Source organism: Polyodon spathula, chromosome 4 (genome assembly GCF_017654505.1).
Source record: "Polyodon spathula isolate WHYD16114869_AA chromosome 4, ASM1765450v1, whole genome shotgun sequence".
NCBI lineage: Eukaryota > Metazoa > Chordata > Actinopteri > Acipenseriformes > Polyodontidae > Polyodon > Polyodon spathula.
The window spans coordinates 7,112,601-7,128,822 of NC_054537.1; the positions used below are offsets into that span (position 1 = coordinate 7,112,601).

Here is a 16,222-nt window from a genome sequence, read left to right on the forward strand (position 1 = left end):
TAGAACATGTGTTAAGCACAAATTAAATTAAACAAATATACATAGTTCAATTCTGGAGATAAAAGATCAGAAATCCTGGGCCTACGTGTACCTGATCTGCTTTCTGACTTCTATTTTATATATTAAAAAAAAAAAAAAAAAAAAAAAAAAAAAGTCATGTCTCATATTGCTTTTTGGAATTTTACTTAAACTTGTGTTTGGTATCTTTTTTTTTTTTAAATGTTTATTATTTTCTGTTCTGACATTTTGCATCTGGCTATTTTGTATGTTATTTGTGACTTCAGCTTTTATATTAAAAGATCTGCGTAAAATAGTTAGCAACACGTAATCCCTAGAAGGGACTTTCCTTGTTTTTGTCTGTCTGTGTGTGTGTGGGAGGGAGGGAGCGAGCTTGCCTTTCATGTTGCATGACTGATTTTAAGGAGCTCTGATACAATGAAAATGTGCCACAGCTCTTGGTGCACTATAAATAGTTCTGTTTCCAAACTATGTTACCATGCACTGTAGACCAATTTAGGTTTAGCATGAAAGGAATACATTACTGACAGGTTAATTGCATTACCAGTTGTGTTTTTTAAGGCTAGAAATCCATTGTATGAGCCAAAAGCATCAATTGTGATGCACCCTTTGCCAAGGGAACCGAATGGTGTCTGGCCCAGTTTTGCTTCTGAAAAACTTTTTTTTTTTTTGAGAAATAACCACATGAAATATTTTTGCTGGCTGTTTTTATAACAGTGAGGAACGCTTGCTTAACAGATTCTTATGGAGGCTACTTTGAGCTTTATTTGTTACGTATAATGAAATTATTTTCTCCAGACGGGATGTAGGTGACCTACATTTGTTTGTTATTGTTACACCTGTATTGTAGCGGTTTTATTCTTGGCAGGGAAATGCATTTTTACTGACCTACCCTGTGTGTACTGTTCCTACAATGTTCTGTTTATAATGGGGGGGGGGGGGTGTCTTTGTCTCTTGAGGTTATGCAGCAAGTTGTGAATGTTCTGTTACTTTGTAACGCTTTGCAAGATTGGCTATCCTCCTAGCTTAATAAAAAAAAAAAAAGCTGTCTAGTACAGCAGAAGAAAATGGCCAAGAATGTCACACAAGTGTGAAAAAAACCTTGCAATAGCAAGCTACAATATACAGAAGACACTGCAGAGATGTTATTAGTAAAGAATCTCGGTGTTCTGTGCCTATTACAGAAGGCAGATCGGATTACTGTATGGTTCATTTATTATAGTACATTACATATTTAAGTTTATTTGCATGCACGTCATGCTTTTTAATTTCTTCAAACAGGACCACTGGAGCCCAGTGATTACAGCAATTGCAGTTTTGAGATCTGAGTTTTAACTTGGCACACAGCTGACAAGGCGGGTAACTACATCTAGTGGAGCCCGGGTATTAAATGTAAACAGCAGGGGAGTACTAAAGTATTTTCAATACTTAAACTGGCAGTACCATGAGACCAACATTCCATTTCCACTGCCTGGCACTCCTGGCTATGATGGCTCAAGGCAACAAAACAGGGTGTTACACTGCGTGCCCAGGTGGCCGAGCGTAGCGATCTGGTCAGGGTTTGCATCTCATACTCGATGTAGCCAAACTGGTAACAATAGAAGTGTGTCATCACATAGCCAGGAGTGGTTTAAGCTCTTTGTTTACGGCCATGATGAAACATGTGGAACTTGATATATAAAAAAAAACAAAGCAATGATAGCTGCCCTATTAAGGCATTTCTTCAATATGTGTTACTGTTTCATGCTTCACTTTCCATCAGTCTTCATTGAGAGGATTCATTCAGTTGGGTCTTGAGAAGGCCGTCTAAAAATCATATGTCATGCCATAATGAAGACAGCAATGAACGTTCCTTCAGGTTCAGCTTCCATTGCCCGGACTGCTTTGTTCTAAAGGCAGTGTTACCGCCAGTTTCTTTAAAACAAAAACAATGCCATCCCACAATCCCCCAGTGACCTTTGACACACATTTCCGAGGTTGGTCAGGTTTGTAAAAAAGCACCGAAACGCTCTCTTGATTTTGGCAGCTAGCCAAGGGCAGCCGAAGCTTGTAGCGCCAGACAGTGGAAATGAGGCATAAGTGCCACAGCAGACAAATATCTAAAGTAAGGACAACCGCAGTGAAAGATGTTTTTTGTTGAGCACAAGTATGCCAATATTAGATATAGCAGGATATTCTAAAAAGATACAGGAAGTCATATTTTGTTGAGCAAAGTGAAATTAACAATTCACAAGCCATTCTTTTCTTAGCTTTTATACCACATGTTACAACCAAACAAAAAACTCTGTTCACAATACAACATCATGGTAAAATCATAAAACCAGTAACATTACACTTCAACATCTCCTTGGGACTTTTATTAGAAGTACGATCTGGGAAAAGGAGATCCCAACTGTATGGGTGCCAGCACAGTATTTCAGGACTGTGCTATTGTTGATATACAGACCGATTTGTAAAGTCAATATAGCATCTACTGCCAAGGTCACACAGACGTTCCTATAACTGACAAATACAGATCGCCAGAAAAGCTTGTTACAGCCAACTAACCTTCAATCCAGCATGCAGAGCAGACCTCTGCCTCGAAGTCTCACAGAGGCTTAACACAGTCACAGGCGTGCCTTTATTTGGAGACACTGTGAAGGGCAGGGCTGCTTTGTAAATGGAATTCAGGAGGCAGCATACTTACGACAACTTTATCCTCTCTGGCAGTCGAAAAGCTCAGTGCAATGAAAGAATATGGTATTTGCTTTTCTTGAGAATAATTTTTTTTTTTTTTTTTTTACATTGTTGTGCAGAACAGATCATTGTGCACACAATGCCATCAAGTTGTGACTAGACCACTGTGATGAATGGTTTACTTGACATGAATACACAGTATTTACTTGGTGCTACCTCGGGAATTTTATGTATAAAATGGATAAATCTGTTCTGCGGACATTTATGTCCACAAAAAGTTTAATAAAACTTCAGTAAGTGGTTCACAAATAACTCTGTGTACAAACAGCTGCTGGCATAGGTGTATAAAGATGGGCCAGGCTTTTCGGCAACGAGCCAGCTGAGAGAATTCAAAACACAGCTTAACATTTGAAAATGAGCCTAACCCTAAATCGAACGCAGTAGTTTTACACTGACCCGTCTCTCTGCATCAGGTGAAGAGTGTGACACTTCTCTCTGCACCTATACCAAGCTGCTTCTGGGGGTTTACAAGATCTCAAACTTCCCTGATGCCTTAAGCTTTGACTCTCCTTCCCGGTTATCAAATCACTGCTTAACAGAATGCAGAGACGCAGTAGAAGTGCCAAATCCGGAAACTGTTCTAGTAGCTTCAAAAAAAATACCAATAAACAAAATCAAGCATGTTTAACATCGTGTATTTTATCTTTTGCATAGGAAAATACAAGAAAAAAAAAATCACTAGCCTCGATAAAAACAAAATGGGTCTCGCATACGTATTCTAAATTCAATATTTTTTATTTTTAGCAAGAGAAAGTCATCCAATAACTTGCAGCTCTACATTCACATACAACTGAGAACATTACACCATTCTAAACCTCCTCACGTTGTTGATCTCACAGCCCAGCAGTGAACCACTGTAGCTTTACTTAAGCAAAAAGCAGCATAAGCTGTGCACCAATAACTGTGGGGGAAAAAAAGCTCAAAAACGTATTAAATGTTGTTAGGGGTTAATGGATAGACGCAGTATTGTACAAAGTCTCAGAAACAAACAGAAACTGTACCATATGGTATCAGACTTCAGAAACTTTTTTGCCACATGACAAAGGGGGGGGGGGGGGGGGGTGTCACTGTAGCCTAAATGAGCTACAAGACATTCCTCGTCCAGATGCCCCTCTCAAACCTTTGTTGTACACGGGGTGCGAAACATTCCAGACCACTTTCCTATACTATAAAAGGCACGCCGTGGCTGGGTCTTGATTTCATTTTAAAGGATTATATTTTAAAATTGCAGGTCTTTGCTAATGATGCATGTAAATAGAGTAAGAAAAATACACATAACATGGGAGTACATGTATATTTAGTTAGTTAATGGTTTCATTTCAAAATCCAGTGACAAACTCACAAATGTGCAAATCCCTGATCAAGTCTTCATTTTTCACAGAATGTAAAGCATGATTTGCCAAGTTACTTATAAAAAGAAAAAGGTCAGACTTGATAAAGTGAGCGATCGCAAAACATGCTGGTTTAGAAACAAACACCCCAAATACCTCAAATATGAGTATAATGAATTGTGCTTGAAAAACTGCACGTTAAAAATGATTTCACAAATTCAGTGTTAAATACAGCCCTGCCAATCTCCCACCCCACAAATAACATACTATATTAAATATGTTAAAAAGACACTTCAAAATCTAACACGGCCAATCACACCAGCGTGCATTAGCAAACTATTATTCTCATATTGTTGATGTATTCAGAGTCTGCTTTCTTTCATCCGTTTGATACAAAATCATTTTGATTGCAGTTTTCACACAACACATCTCCAAGAATACAACACCGGTAGATCATTCAGCTCAGAGTAATTAGCTCTTAAGGTAGGGCTAAGAGAAGGTCGCGTGTATGTGACAAAAATCAGAGACAAGTTTTCTGTCATCTGCACCACAGCAGTAAAACTAACAGTGCCCCAAGGGAAAGAGAAATGTGCTTAAATTGTCTTTAAACTTACTTTATACTGGCTTTTACATCACTCAATGAGGATTTGCACTGTGTTGACTGGCACTCAATTGGACAGGACGATGAAAAATGAGGGGGTTTCTTTGTTGTGAAATGAAAACATTTAATACCCCTCAACATACACAGTAAAAGTAAAATGAATGAAAAATCTGTACAGAAGAAAACAAAGAAATGACTGTGCGCTATGCATGTGCTAGTGCACTTAATAATTCTCCCCATTGCATAGCAGGAGAAATCATACCAACACTGAATGTGGGCTTAAACCCCCTTTTGCTTGTTTTTAATCTTTGATGTTTGAATAATTAAGCTCAGCGGGGCCCATTTACAGCGAGTCAATAGTAAAGCCTGGAACGGACCAACTGCAAAGCAATATGGAGGGCAACTGAGCTTGTGTTTTTACTGCCCCAGATCAATTTAATCTGGCCCAATAATTATTTATATATTTTCTGTCATGACGGCTTTTATTTTCACTGTTTCTAACTGTATAGGGTAACCAAAGATAGCCCATGTCTCTCAGAAGAAAAAGAAAGTGGCTAAGCGAAGCCTTTCAATACATGTTACTTAAGTTATTTAACATGCACACAGGAAATGAAAACGCTGTTAAGATTTAAAATAGTACATGTACAAATGATATTCATTCACCATATGGTCACAGCAACGCTAAAACTGAGTTATAATAATCCTAATTCGGGATGGGTCAGTGTAGTCAAATACACAATTACATGAAAATAAAAAAAATCGAAAGGTAATTTAACATTATGATTAATATAAAAGACATACCAAATGTTAAGCAGAACAATGCAGTGACTAATAAGAAAAAGCAAGATACTTGGGAGTTGGTTATTTTTTTTATTTATTTTTTTATTTTTTTAACTCTGGACTGCAGTTCTCAATGTAAAACCCATATACTGTTGACATTTTGTGAATGGATAGCAACGTCAACATTTGCACTGACCAATAAAAAGTACAATCAGGAATGTTCCTTGTTTTGAATTACTTACAGGTTAGTGAATAAACAATGTAGCTTGACCTAGATTCATCTGAGGTCAGTAATTGATGGCTAGTTGTAATTGGTAGAAATGTTATGCTATTATGTTGGCCAGGTTACAATATTTGCACTATTCAGATAATTTTATAAATGTTATTTGTTAGAATTAAACCGATATAGAATATTTAGGTTGTTATACGACAGGTGTTATTTTATTCTGAATACAGCAAAAAAAAGTTATTTGTGCAATGTTATGCTACTGTTGCTATATTTGGAAGAGCTACGCGCTGTGACGTTGCTGCTCATGGTGATCTGAATTTTAATTCAGTAAACAGAAGAAAAAACCTGTGCCGAAGGAAACAGAGTATTGAGCAAAGAAATATCGTCTCAGACACTGTTTGTACACTGTGAACCCAGCTAAACTTTACCGGCTTACCCTGTTATGCTGTCTGCTTGTAGTACACAATCACATTTGGCTTTTATTCTTGGAAGCGCAAAAGCAAGGACTACAGTTCGGGCAATCGAATAAGTGAAAATGTTGCACCCTGTGCATTCTAATAGGACGCTGTTTGAAATTTCCATTCCTAATAATAATAAACACTATTAAAGAATATTCATAATAGAAAATAATAACTGTCCTCAGAGCGTTGTCGCTTGTGTAGACTCTCCCAAGTCTGCACTAATCTTGCTGAGTGATGCCAACAAGTCCTGGAAAGACTGAAGTCACAGCAGACAGACACCTGCTATCCTGCGAACTATTACTGTGAGACAGGATATGATGTAAACGAAATGTTGAACTTAACAAATACATCTGCTGTTTTATCTGGAAGACTGGGAAACAAGGCAGAACATTACTTTTTTTTTTTACTGTCATAAAGGTCATATGAAGCCTCTAAATGTTAGTCTTCATTTTTATTTATAATTACTTTATGATTTACTGCTTTCAGCGCTTTCCTTTTGGCTTATTGGTTGTTTCGTTGTAGAAAACTCGATTTGTAAAGGATTGTCCATGTAGCAGGAGCAATTCTTACCAACACAGCACTTTGGTAATATGACGTGCAGCGGGAAAATTTGGATTAGTTCAATTACTTCAATTAGGGGATGGAGGATTGGTTTGTAAATGAGTTTTTGCAGCTTTTTGGCACACATATTAGTTAAAAAATGTAACCAGCCCAGTCGGGCCTGTGGTGCTTCATAACTACAGGCCAAACGCAATCTCTACCAGCCCCGGGCTGCCGGGCCACGGTTAATGTCGAACCCTGAATATGAGACTTATTTACATTCCTGCTCTTGTTTGAGGCAGTAAGTACAGTCCAATGAATACCATTTTGCAAGCAGCTACTGTATGCAGGGCAAAACTGAAAACTTTCTGGAGCCTCAGATTCTAACAACTTTTGTGGGATCGCAGGCAGCTGGCTCCCTGGACCTATTGCAGCATGGCAATAGGCCGAAGATACACAAGATCATTGTCAGTCGTAGGTCAACGACAAAAAATGAACAACTTAATTGTGGTTTCTAAATGTGCCACACACAAACTGGAAAATTGGCAATTATTATAAGCAATTTTAAGAAGGTTTCAGCAGCTGCTATAACTGAAATCATCTTGAAAAGACGTCGACGTAAAGAACCTCCAAACTCAGTATTCTGCTAAGAGAAGGAAAACATCTTCAGGTTTGTCTTTTACCTTTGCTGGGGATTTTCCGACAAAAAAAAAAATATATATCTATATAATTATTTTATTAATTTATTTATTTTTTTTAGTCTTATATTCCACACATCCAACATCCCGTAAACATTTTCCATCAAGAAAAACAAGATCGATCAATCCCAAAGTCTCCTCATGGATCCACTTGTCTGTAGCCATACTTCATATTTAGCAAAGTGGGGGATTAGAAAATGCAATATCATTGGTTGAACACAACAATCAGAAAAATTGTCAAATAAACTGCTGAAAACAGAGCAGTTGTCTAAAACAGAGCAACTCTATTGCTTGTGTATCTGATGCAGGTTCTGACACTTAAATAGCATGGGGGGGGCAGGGAGACACTCCAGCAACCAGCCCTTGGGGACCAACCTATATTTGATTATTCGTGTCACTGTATTTCCTGTCTGTTCACAACAAGCAAGTATTCAGTGCTCTCAGTTGGTAAAGATCTCAGACAGAGGGTGGAAATTAGCCATTGGTACAGAGTAGATTTGTAACATTAGAAGGACACAATATCCACCACACACCATCTGCAGCAAGACTTAACCGTTTAACTGCCAAGGACCAAAGCAGCACTGCTCCACAAACCAACAGCCGACCGTGTGGTAGTTTACACTTCATATGATATTTCATGTGTTGCTGAGAGTTTACAACTACTTATACATATATATTGGTATATAAAAACACACTTAACACTTCAGCTAACTTATTGGGCCAGTTTAATTCAGTGAGCTTCACGGCTAGCAATCCACTACTACTTTCAGACTAAAAATACATTTCAAATCCTTCTGGATAATTGCCACTCGCAGTGGTAAAAGCTCATTCTCCAATGAGCAGTGATAAACCCTCCAGCAACATGTGTGTGTCAGAGACAATTACTCACTGAACACAACACATCCGAACACTTAATCCAGGACAGCAATGTCATGCTAAAGGATTCGCCGATTACGCTTTCCTTTCAGATGGAAGTCACCTTATTTTACCACCATCAGCAACATACTATACATACAGATGAATACCGGGGAATTTCTACAGTGTGTGGTACAAAATTATCGAATGGCAACTTTAAAATAGTAACAAGTGCACAAGAACAATTGTGAGACGTTCTGAAAATCAAGGGAAGATGTGCAGTAACCAGACCTTTCTGAACGAAAACAAAAGCCCCTAGCATTGTACTCAATGAATACAACTTCAAAATATACCAATGGTTTGGTCACAAGAGAATTTTGCAGTTACAGTGTAAATGCCCATACAAAGTTTAATAAAATCTGCAATGTTAACTATGATCCAGAAGTCAATAAGGATATCATAGCTGTGTAAACGTGAAATCAATATTCTTTCTTGCAACCATTTGGTCCAACCAATTTGCTGGCTACATATCATTTTCATTTGGGTACCCATTGAAATCCCTTCTGTTTGGCTTGCTTGATATCATATGGTCCCTGTGCCTCCTGTCTACCATCTGTCTGTCCCATTGCTCCCCAACACAAGGACCCTGCCCACCAGGAACAAGTGGAACACGTCCGAGTCGGTTTGGCTCACAAAACACGTTCATTTATTTTTATGGTTACATTCAAAACCAAAACCAAGCAGCCAGTGTTATTCAGAAGTAGCTACACATATACACCAATACTTTCTGTATTTCACGTAATAAACTGTAATGTTATAGATCAAACAGAAACACTTGTGTTATAGTACAGACCATCATAATTCAAGGCTGTATTTACTGTATCTTGTAAGTCGAGCAGACCACACTATTCGACCGAACAAGCAGAACATGTTCCAGGGCAGACGGGTGGAAAAGTTTCACAGAATCACGCTGTGCAGGTCTGTTGGGTCTCATGAACATTCTGCATCAAGTAACTTAAAATTAACATTGTTTTGACTACCCTCTTACCTTTTTCTGTTTTTGGCAATCATTCCAAGTAGGCCAGAGTCTCAAATTGTGATTTTTATGAACATTTTCATACATCCAGGAGTATGAAATTGCCAGCTCTGACCCAAGTTGCAGACTTCCCTATCGCAGTAAGCAGTGTGCAAGACCTTCTCCATGGTTACCACTGGAGGCCCTGTGTTTATTATCATATAACAGCACAAACAGAGATACAGCTCTAATATGTCCTTCTGTCCAGACAAGGGCATGTGCTTGTAGAAGAAAAAGCAAGAACAGAGTCAAGAGATTAGAAATCTACTTACAGAGCTTTAACATGGTCTTCTCAAGGTCACTATTGCAAATAACTATGATGTCATACAGTACAAATTTATAAACATCTTAGCCCCAACGTGTTGCATGTACACGTAACTTATACTTGGTCACAAGCCAAGTGAGCAACTGCATGTGTGTCAAAGCATAAACCCAAATATAAGCAAGTGCACCTGATTTCATGATTATATGGCAATACCTTAGCGCCTTTACTGGAGGCATGGCAACAGTGTTATACACCATTTAGCAGAATAGGCAAGTGCAAACAGACGTGAACTTTCAGCAAACTGGGAGTCGAAGCTGGCAATTTCAAAACAGCTAGAAATCACCTTACTCAGGCTGTAGGAAAACCTACTCTGAGTAATCAGAGCTACTTGCTCTAACTCTGGTACATATGCACATGCAAAAAGACACAAATATAGAAATCAAAATTACCAGTAGACTATTATACAGGTTTTTGCACAAGACTGCAAATAAATGCCTTTGTACACACATCAATGCCTATGCGGAACTGTATGTCAAACTTTAAAGTAATTATATAAAAAATACAGCATCAGGTTACCCAGCATTCAGTGTACAATTAATTAGAACAGTTTGTCTTAAATTCACAAGGATTCCATTCGGACAAAGCTACAGTACTTACAACTCTACAAAGCTGCTGCTTAGACAAAGCCTCCTCGTATTCAGTCAGGCTTCTTTCTAGTAGGCAGTCTCATTTCATAAGCTTACTAGCATAGCAATCTGACTCTACCCAGATACATTGTCCAGTGAAGTAATGTGTTTTGCTGCCAATGGTTTTATTCTCCTAATAAGTATAAAATATGTTGTATGCTCAAGTTCCTTCACATAGGCAGTGTGTCAGAGTAACAGGTCAGAGACCAAGAAAGACTGGCATACTCATTGAGATTTCAAAAACACCACTTGACAAACAGAAACACTAGAAAAAAAAAAAACAGGTACACATCAAGAGCAAAACAGGGTACTTTTCTTTCCAGAAGCATCACAAAAAAAAAAACAAAAAAAAAGACTGGAACATTTCCATGTTTGGGCTACTTCAAATCAAAGTTATTCCATAAAGTAAAACAGTTATTCACGTGGATATAATTTTTTTTTAAAAAAGATGGTAATTAGCAGAGGCTTGTAGGGACTTAGAGATTTTCTACCGAATGACTTGATTATGTAACAAAGTAAAAAATAATTCCAAGTGTGAGAGAAGAATGCAAATTTAGGATCCGGTTGCCCAAAGCAGATTTGACAAAAGGCTTAGAAAACCCTTACTGCCACTGGCACCCCAATGGGAAAAAGCACAATCCCCTCTCACCACGCTCCCTATTTTTAAAAACTGGAATTACGCCCTGCATAAGCCGAGGGAGGGGGAGGAGCTTAGGTCGGCCAGGGTGTCCTCGGCTCACTGCGCACCAGCGACCCCTGTAGTCTGGCCAGGCTCCTGTGGGCTTGCCTGCAAGCTGCGTTGTCCTCCGACACTGTAGCTCTCAGGTGGCTGCATGGTGGGTCTGCAGTGTGAAAAGATGCGGTCGGCTGACTGCACACGCTTCAGAGGACAGCATGTGTTCGTCTTCCCAACTCCCGAGTCAGTGCGGGCGTGGTAGCAGTGAGCCGAGCCTATAAATAATTGGCTATTCTAAATTAGGAGAAAATTACAAAAAACTGTTGGCGACTACTAAATTTAAAAAAACAAAACAAAAAAAAAAAAGTGCTTTGCAGTTCAATAAGTCACGGTTTGAGTTTCTGTTCTTTGTTTACTCTTGCAAAGAATCAAAAAACATAATTTCAAGACATCAGTTGCTGGACATTTTGCTAATTTATAAATATATTACACACACATAATGTATATATATATATATATATATAAATATATAGTATATATATATATATATATATATATATATATATATATATATATATATATATATATATATATATATAGACACGCACACAAATATATAAAAAATCAGTCCTTAGAAATTCCGTCATGTGATTGGTTAAAAAGTCATCACTTGACCAAAAACCTGAGACTGGCAGACAAACTCGACTCAACCTCCTGGGCAGCGATTTTGTGACTTAACAGAAAACTAATTACAAAACATACTACAGAACAGACACTGCGAACACTCAAATCATCATAAAAAAAGTTTTCAGCATTTTTTGACTTCCTTAAACTCAAACAAATCCAAAGAGACGATGTAAATACGACATTCACAAGCTCAACTGACTCCTCCGAGAACTTTATGCCGCAGTGAGAAAGACGGACAGTTCTATGTTCTATAAACATGTTTAAATGTACTATTTAAAACTAAAGCTTTATTACTTACTGTAATTTACAATGTAATTCAGTTGCTTGCAGCCTTTTAGGAAACAAATTCAGTACAATATGTGCCAACAGTATTTGCTCTTAGGCAAATGCTTTCCATACTCATTTGTGGGGGCTCAGTGCCTTCAAATAAATTGTACTGCGATTAGTAATCCTTTCGAGTATACTTAAACATGGAGATACAAAAAAGGATATACTCCAGTAGATATTTATAATTAAAAATTTGTCTGTACTATCGGGTTACCTCTACACAGCTGTGTTGATCTTGGGTGAATATCATAAGCACCCTATCCACTACAGAATATCTTGTGGGGAAAAAATACTGAAAGTTAATTCACATAAAGATTTGTGCCTCATAAACAGCAAGGCGTTCAACACGCAGGCAGACTGAAACTATCCATTAAAAAAAAAAATATATATATAATAATAATAATAATAATAATAATAATAATAATAATAATAATAATAACTTGTACTTACTTTGAGTTTGTTTCCAATCCTGACACTTCAAAAGTCATGATCATCTGACACTGGCAATAGAATAGCCTTGCTTTCCTTTTGTCTTTAAAGTTCTTTTTGGTTTTTTTTATGGCAAAAGAGTTGAGTTTTTTAAACCTAATGGCCGTCTCCTCTCACACTTGGGCCTTTTCAGAGAAGGTCACTCTTCAGGAGGCTAAAAGGACGCTAGTGACACATCACACAGAATGCCAACACCACAGCATGCAATCCCTGAAGCAATGCAGGGTAGCTACATCTGCAATCAAGAGTATTCAGGAGCGTTCAAATTTAGAATGGTGCTTTCCAACCACACTGCTGGGCAAAATAAACGAGAGAGAGAGAGAGAGAGAGAGAGAGAGAGAGAGAGAGAGAGAGAGAGAGAGCGCAAAGGGGGGGGGGGGGGGAGGAGAAAGAGTTATATTCCAGGTATTCCTAAAGCAACTCCAAGAAAAGAAAGTTTGTTTTCCAAACTCTTCCTTGGAAAGCCCTGTGCACTGGAGAAAGCTCCAGTTTGGTTGTCCCTGCTCCAACTTTGCCCTAGTCAGAACAAACTAAAGGCTCTATTCAACCTCTGATGACTCCAGGCCAAATGCAGTGTGGCAACCTCACACAAGACCAACCATTTATGGCCTGAAAAGTAGAGCTTTGATACAAGCTAATCTGCCAAAAATAGCTTTTGAAACTCAGGAGGATCAAAGCAGCTGTTATAACAACAAATCTCAGAGTGCAGTTGTCTTCAGCTAGTTAGTCCTCAACACAGAGGTGTGTTGCAGGTTAGACATTTTTCAATTCATTTAATAAAATTACGATTGAAAAAAAAAAGAAAAAAGAAATAATTAAAAAATAAATAATATGAACCTACATTCCCACACAATAAAGTATTTAAAAAAAGCTAAACTGAATGCAAACTAGCCAGCCTAATTTTGTTTTACGGTACTGCATTTCTGTTTTTCTTGTTTTGTAAAAGTTATTTGGACTGAGCAATTCAATGGCTCTTAGTTCTAGGAGTACACTAATCTACATAGGCTGATCTAGCCTAGGTTACTACAGCAGAACTGAAGAGCATCTCCTGAACCAGGATGCAATCACCTCGCAGACTTGCCTCTCGTTAGTCACTTTGCTCAGTTATCACCCTCTATTATCAGAAGTCAGAAGAGAGGTTTTCTGGTAGACAGAGACTGACCTTTTTAGACTAGTGTGACAGAGACCGAATGACTCTTGGTGTTAGAGCTCCCTCCTGACCTGTGAGGGCGCTGTGTAGACAGAGTACCCTTAACTAAATGATATGACAATTTATTCCTTAGGGTAGGTGGAAGTCGGTCATTTAGGAAGGGGGCTGAGCTACGGCACCGAAGTTCAATGACTCGGACGAGAGACAACGTGGCTTCCGAGGACTGGAGGAGCAGATGGGCTCTTTAACCTAGGGGTCATGAGTAAGGGTATAATAGGGGACGCAATGTAACAGATCTGTTCCTTTAGTAAATGGCTAGTGTTTTAAGCTGCGAGGAGTCTGTGTTGCCATATTGTGAACCGCAAGTTTTGTCTTGTGTGTGTGTTGGTGTTTTGTTTGTTGAATAGACTGCCAGTAGCACAATCCGGAGCTGGAGCAAAAGCAAGCATCAATCTGGACATCACTTTCTCCCCTGCATTTCATGGAAAACTGTAATACATCACTAGCACTTACTCACTGTCACTAGGAACTGTGATTGTGTTTAGTGTTGGTGTGTTAAACTGCTTGTGGGTCAAACCCGTGGGATTTACAAATACCGAGTGATACACGCCGCTGTATCACTTCATTATTATTTACAGGTGTTCGCCATAAGGCTCTGGACATTGCTAATTCCATCAATAAACACCCTTGCACCTGGAAATCGTTGTCAGTCTGTTTTTTGTATCCGCTCTACACTGCATGCATCTGTAAGCACTCACCACTTTGCCACACTAGGGTTATTGTTTATTTGCAAATGCAAACAAGATATAAAGATATAAAAGGATCATTAGAAAGGAAAACATGTAAATCCAACATATACAGTGCCTATAGAAAGTTACACCCCCTTGAACTTTTTTCACATTTTGTTGTGTCAGTGCCTCAGAGTTTCATGCATTTAAATCAGGATTCCCCCCCCTTTTTATTGAGAAAAAAAATTATATATTATAACCATACAAAACTGAAAGATCATAATTGGATACGTCTCCTCCCTCCTGAGTTAATACTTGGTGGAAGCACCTTTGGCAGCAATTACAGCTGTGAGTCTGTTGGGATAGGTCTCTACCAACTTTGCACACCTAGATTTGGAAATAGTTGACCATTCTTCTTTACAAAATTGTTCAAGCTCTGTCAAGTTACTTGGGGAGCGTTGATGGACAGCAATCTTCAAGTCATGCCACAAAGTTGATTGGATTCAGGTCGGGACTCTGACTGCCACTCAAGGACATTTACCTTTTTGTTCCTTAGCCACTCCAGTGTAGCTTTGGCTGCGTGCTTTGGGTTGTTGTCATGCTGAAAGGTGACCTTCTGAACCAGTTTCAGCTTTCTTGCAGAGGGCAGCAGGTTTTCCTCAAGGACTTCTCTGTACTTTGCTCCATTCATTTTCCCTTGTATTCTGACAAGTGCCCTGGTTCCTGCCGATGAGAAACATCTGCATAACATGATGCTGCCACCACCATGCTTCACAGTAGGGATGGTGTTCTTTGGGTGATGCACTGTGTTGGGTTTGGGCCAAACATAACGCTTTGCATTTAAGCCAAAAAGTTCTATTTTAGTTTCGACAAACTACAAAACTTTTTACCAAATGGCTACTGAATCTCCCGAGTGTTTTTTGGCATACTTTAAACGGGACTCAAAGTGGGCTTTCCTGAGTACTGGCATCCTTCTTGCCACCATACCATACAGGCCAGATTTGTGGAGTGCTTGGGATATTGTTGTCACATGCACACTTTGACCAGTCTTGGCCATAAAAGCCTGTAGCTCTTGCAAAGTTGCCATTGGCCTGTTGGTAGCCTTTCTGATCAATCTCCTTCTTGCTCGGTCATCCAGTTTGGAGGGACGGTCTGATCTAGGCAGGGTCTTGGTGGCACCATACACCTTCCACTTCTTAATAATAGTCTTGACCATGCTCCAAGGGATATTCAAGGCCTTTTATATTTTTTTTTAATACCCATACCCTGATCTGTGCCTTTCAACAACTTTGTCCCAGAGTTCTTTTGAAAGCGCCTTGGTGCTCATTGTTGAGTCTTTGCTCTGGACACTTATCCAACCAAGCTGTTTGAGTTTTTATTTTTAATTAAATTTTCTACAATATTTTTTTCACTTTGAAGTTGTGGGGTAGGATGTGTAGATATCATGAAAAAAAAATATATATATATATATATATATATATATAATATTATATATATATATATATATATATATATATATTTATAATTCCAAGTTATAAGGCAACAAAAGGTGAACATTTTGAAAGGGGGTGTAGACTTTCTATAGGTACTGTATTCAGAAACAAAGACATTTTAAAGAGAAATACAAAGCTATGAATCCAGTACCATGCTGATGTAAAGATGGGGAAAAGAAGCACCCCACAATAAATATATATCTCAGAACACCACCATTAAACAAAAAAAACAAAACAAAAACACACGACGACACAGGAAAGTAAAAAGGGATCAGGCCAAAAGATGAAGCTTGAACCACAGAATGACAAATTAAGAAGATGGACCAGGAAACAGAGGGAGGCTGAAAACAGGATGCAGACATCCAGAAATACAATGGACAGGATAGCTAGACTTGGC

The 16,222-nt window shown here is 38.5% G+C and overlaps 1 protein-coding gene across 11 annotated transcripts in view; it reads right to left on the minus strand.

Moving 5' to 3' along the window:
* Positions 1–12,748, minus strand: part of LOC121314100 (supervillin-like) — a 97,863-nt gene extending 85,115 nt beyond the window's left edge. For 6 of the 11 annotated variants that reach the window (XM_041246999.1, XM_041246997.1, XM_041246995.1 and 3 more), the window contains exon 1: positions 12,416–12,748. In XM_041246999.1, coding sequence (XP_041102933.1) covers positions 12,416–12,459 — 44 coding nt within the window. In that variant the 5' untranslated portion in view covers positions 12,460–12,748. The remainder of the gene's footprint in view (positions 1–12,415) is intronic. The other 5 variants (XM_041247003.1, XM_041247000.1, XM_041247002.1 and 2 more) reach the window with 3 other exon arrangements.
* Positions 12,749–16,222: the final 3,474 nt, after the last annotated feature.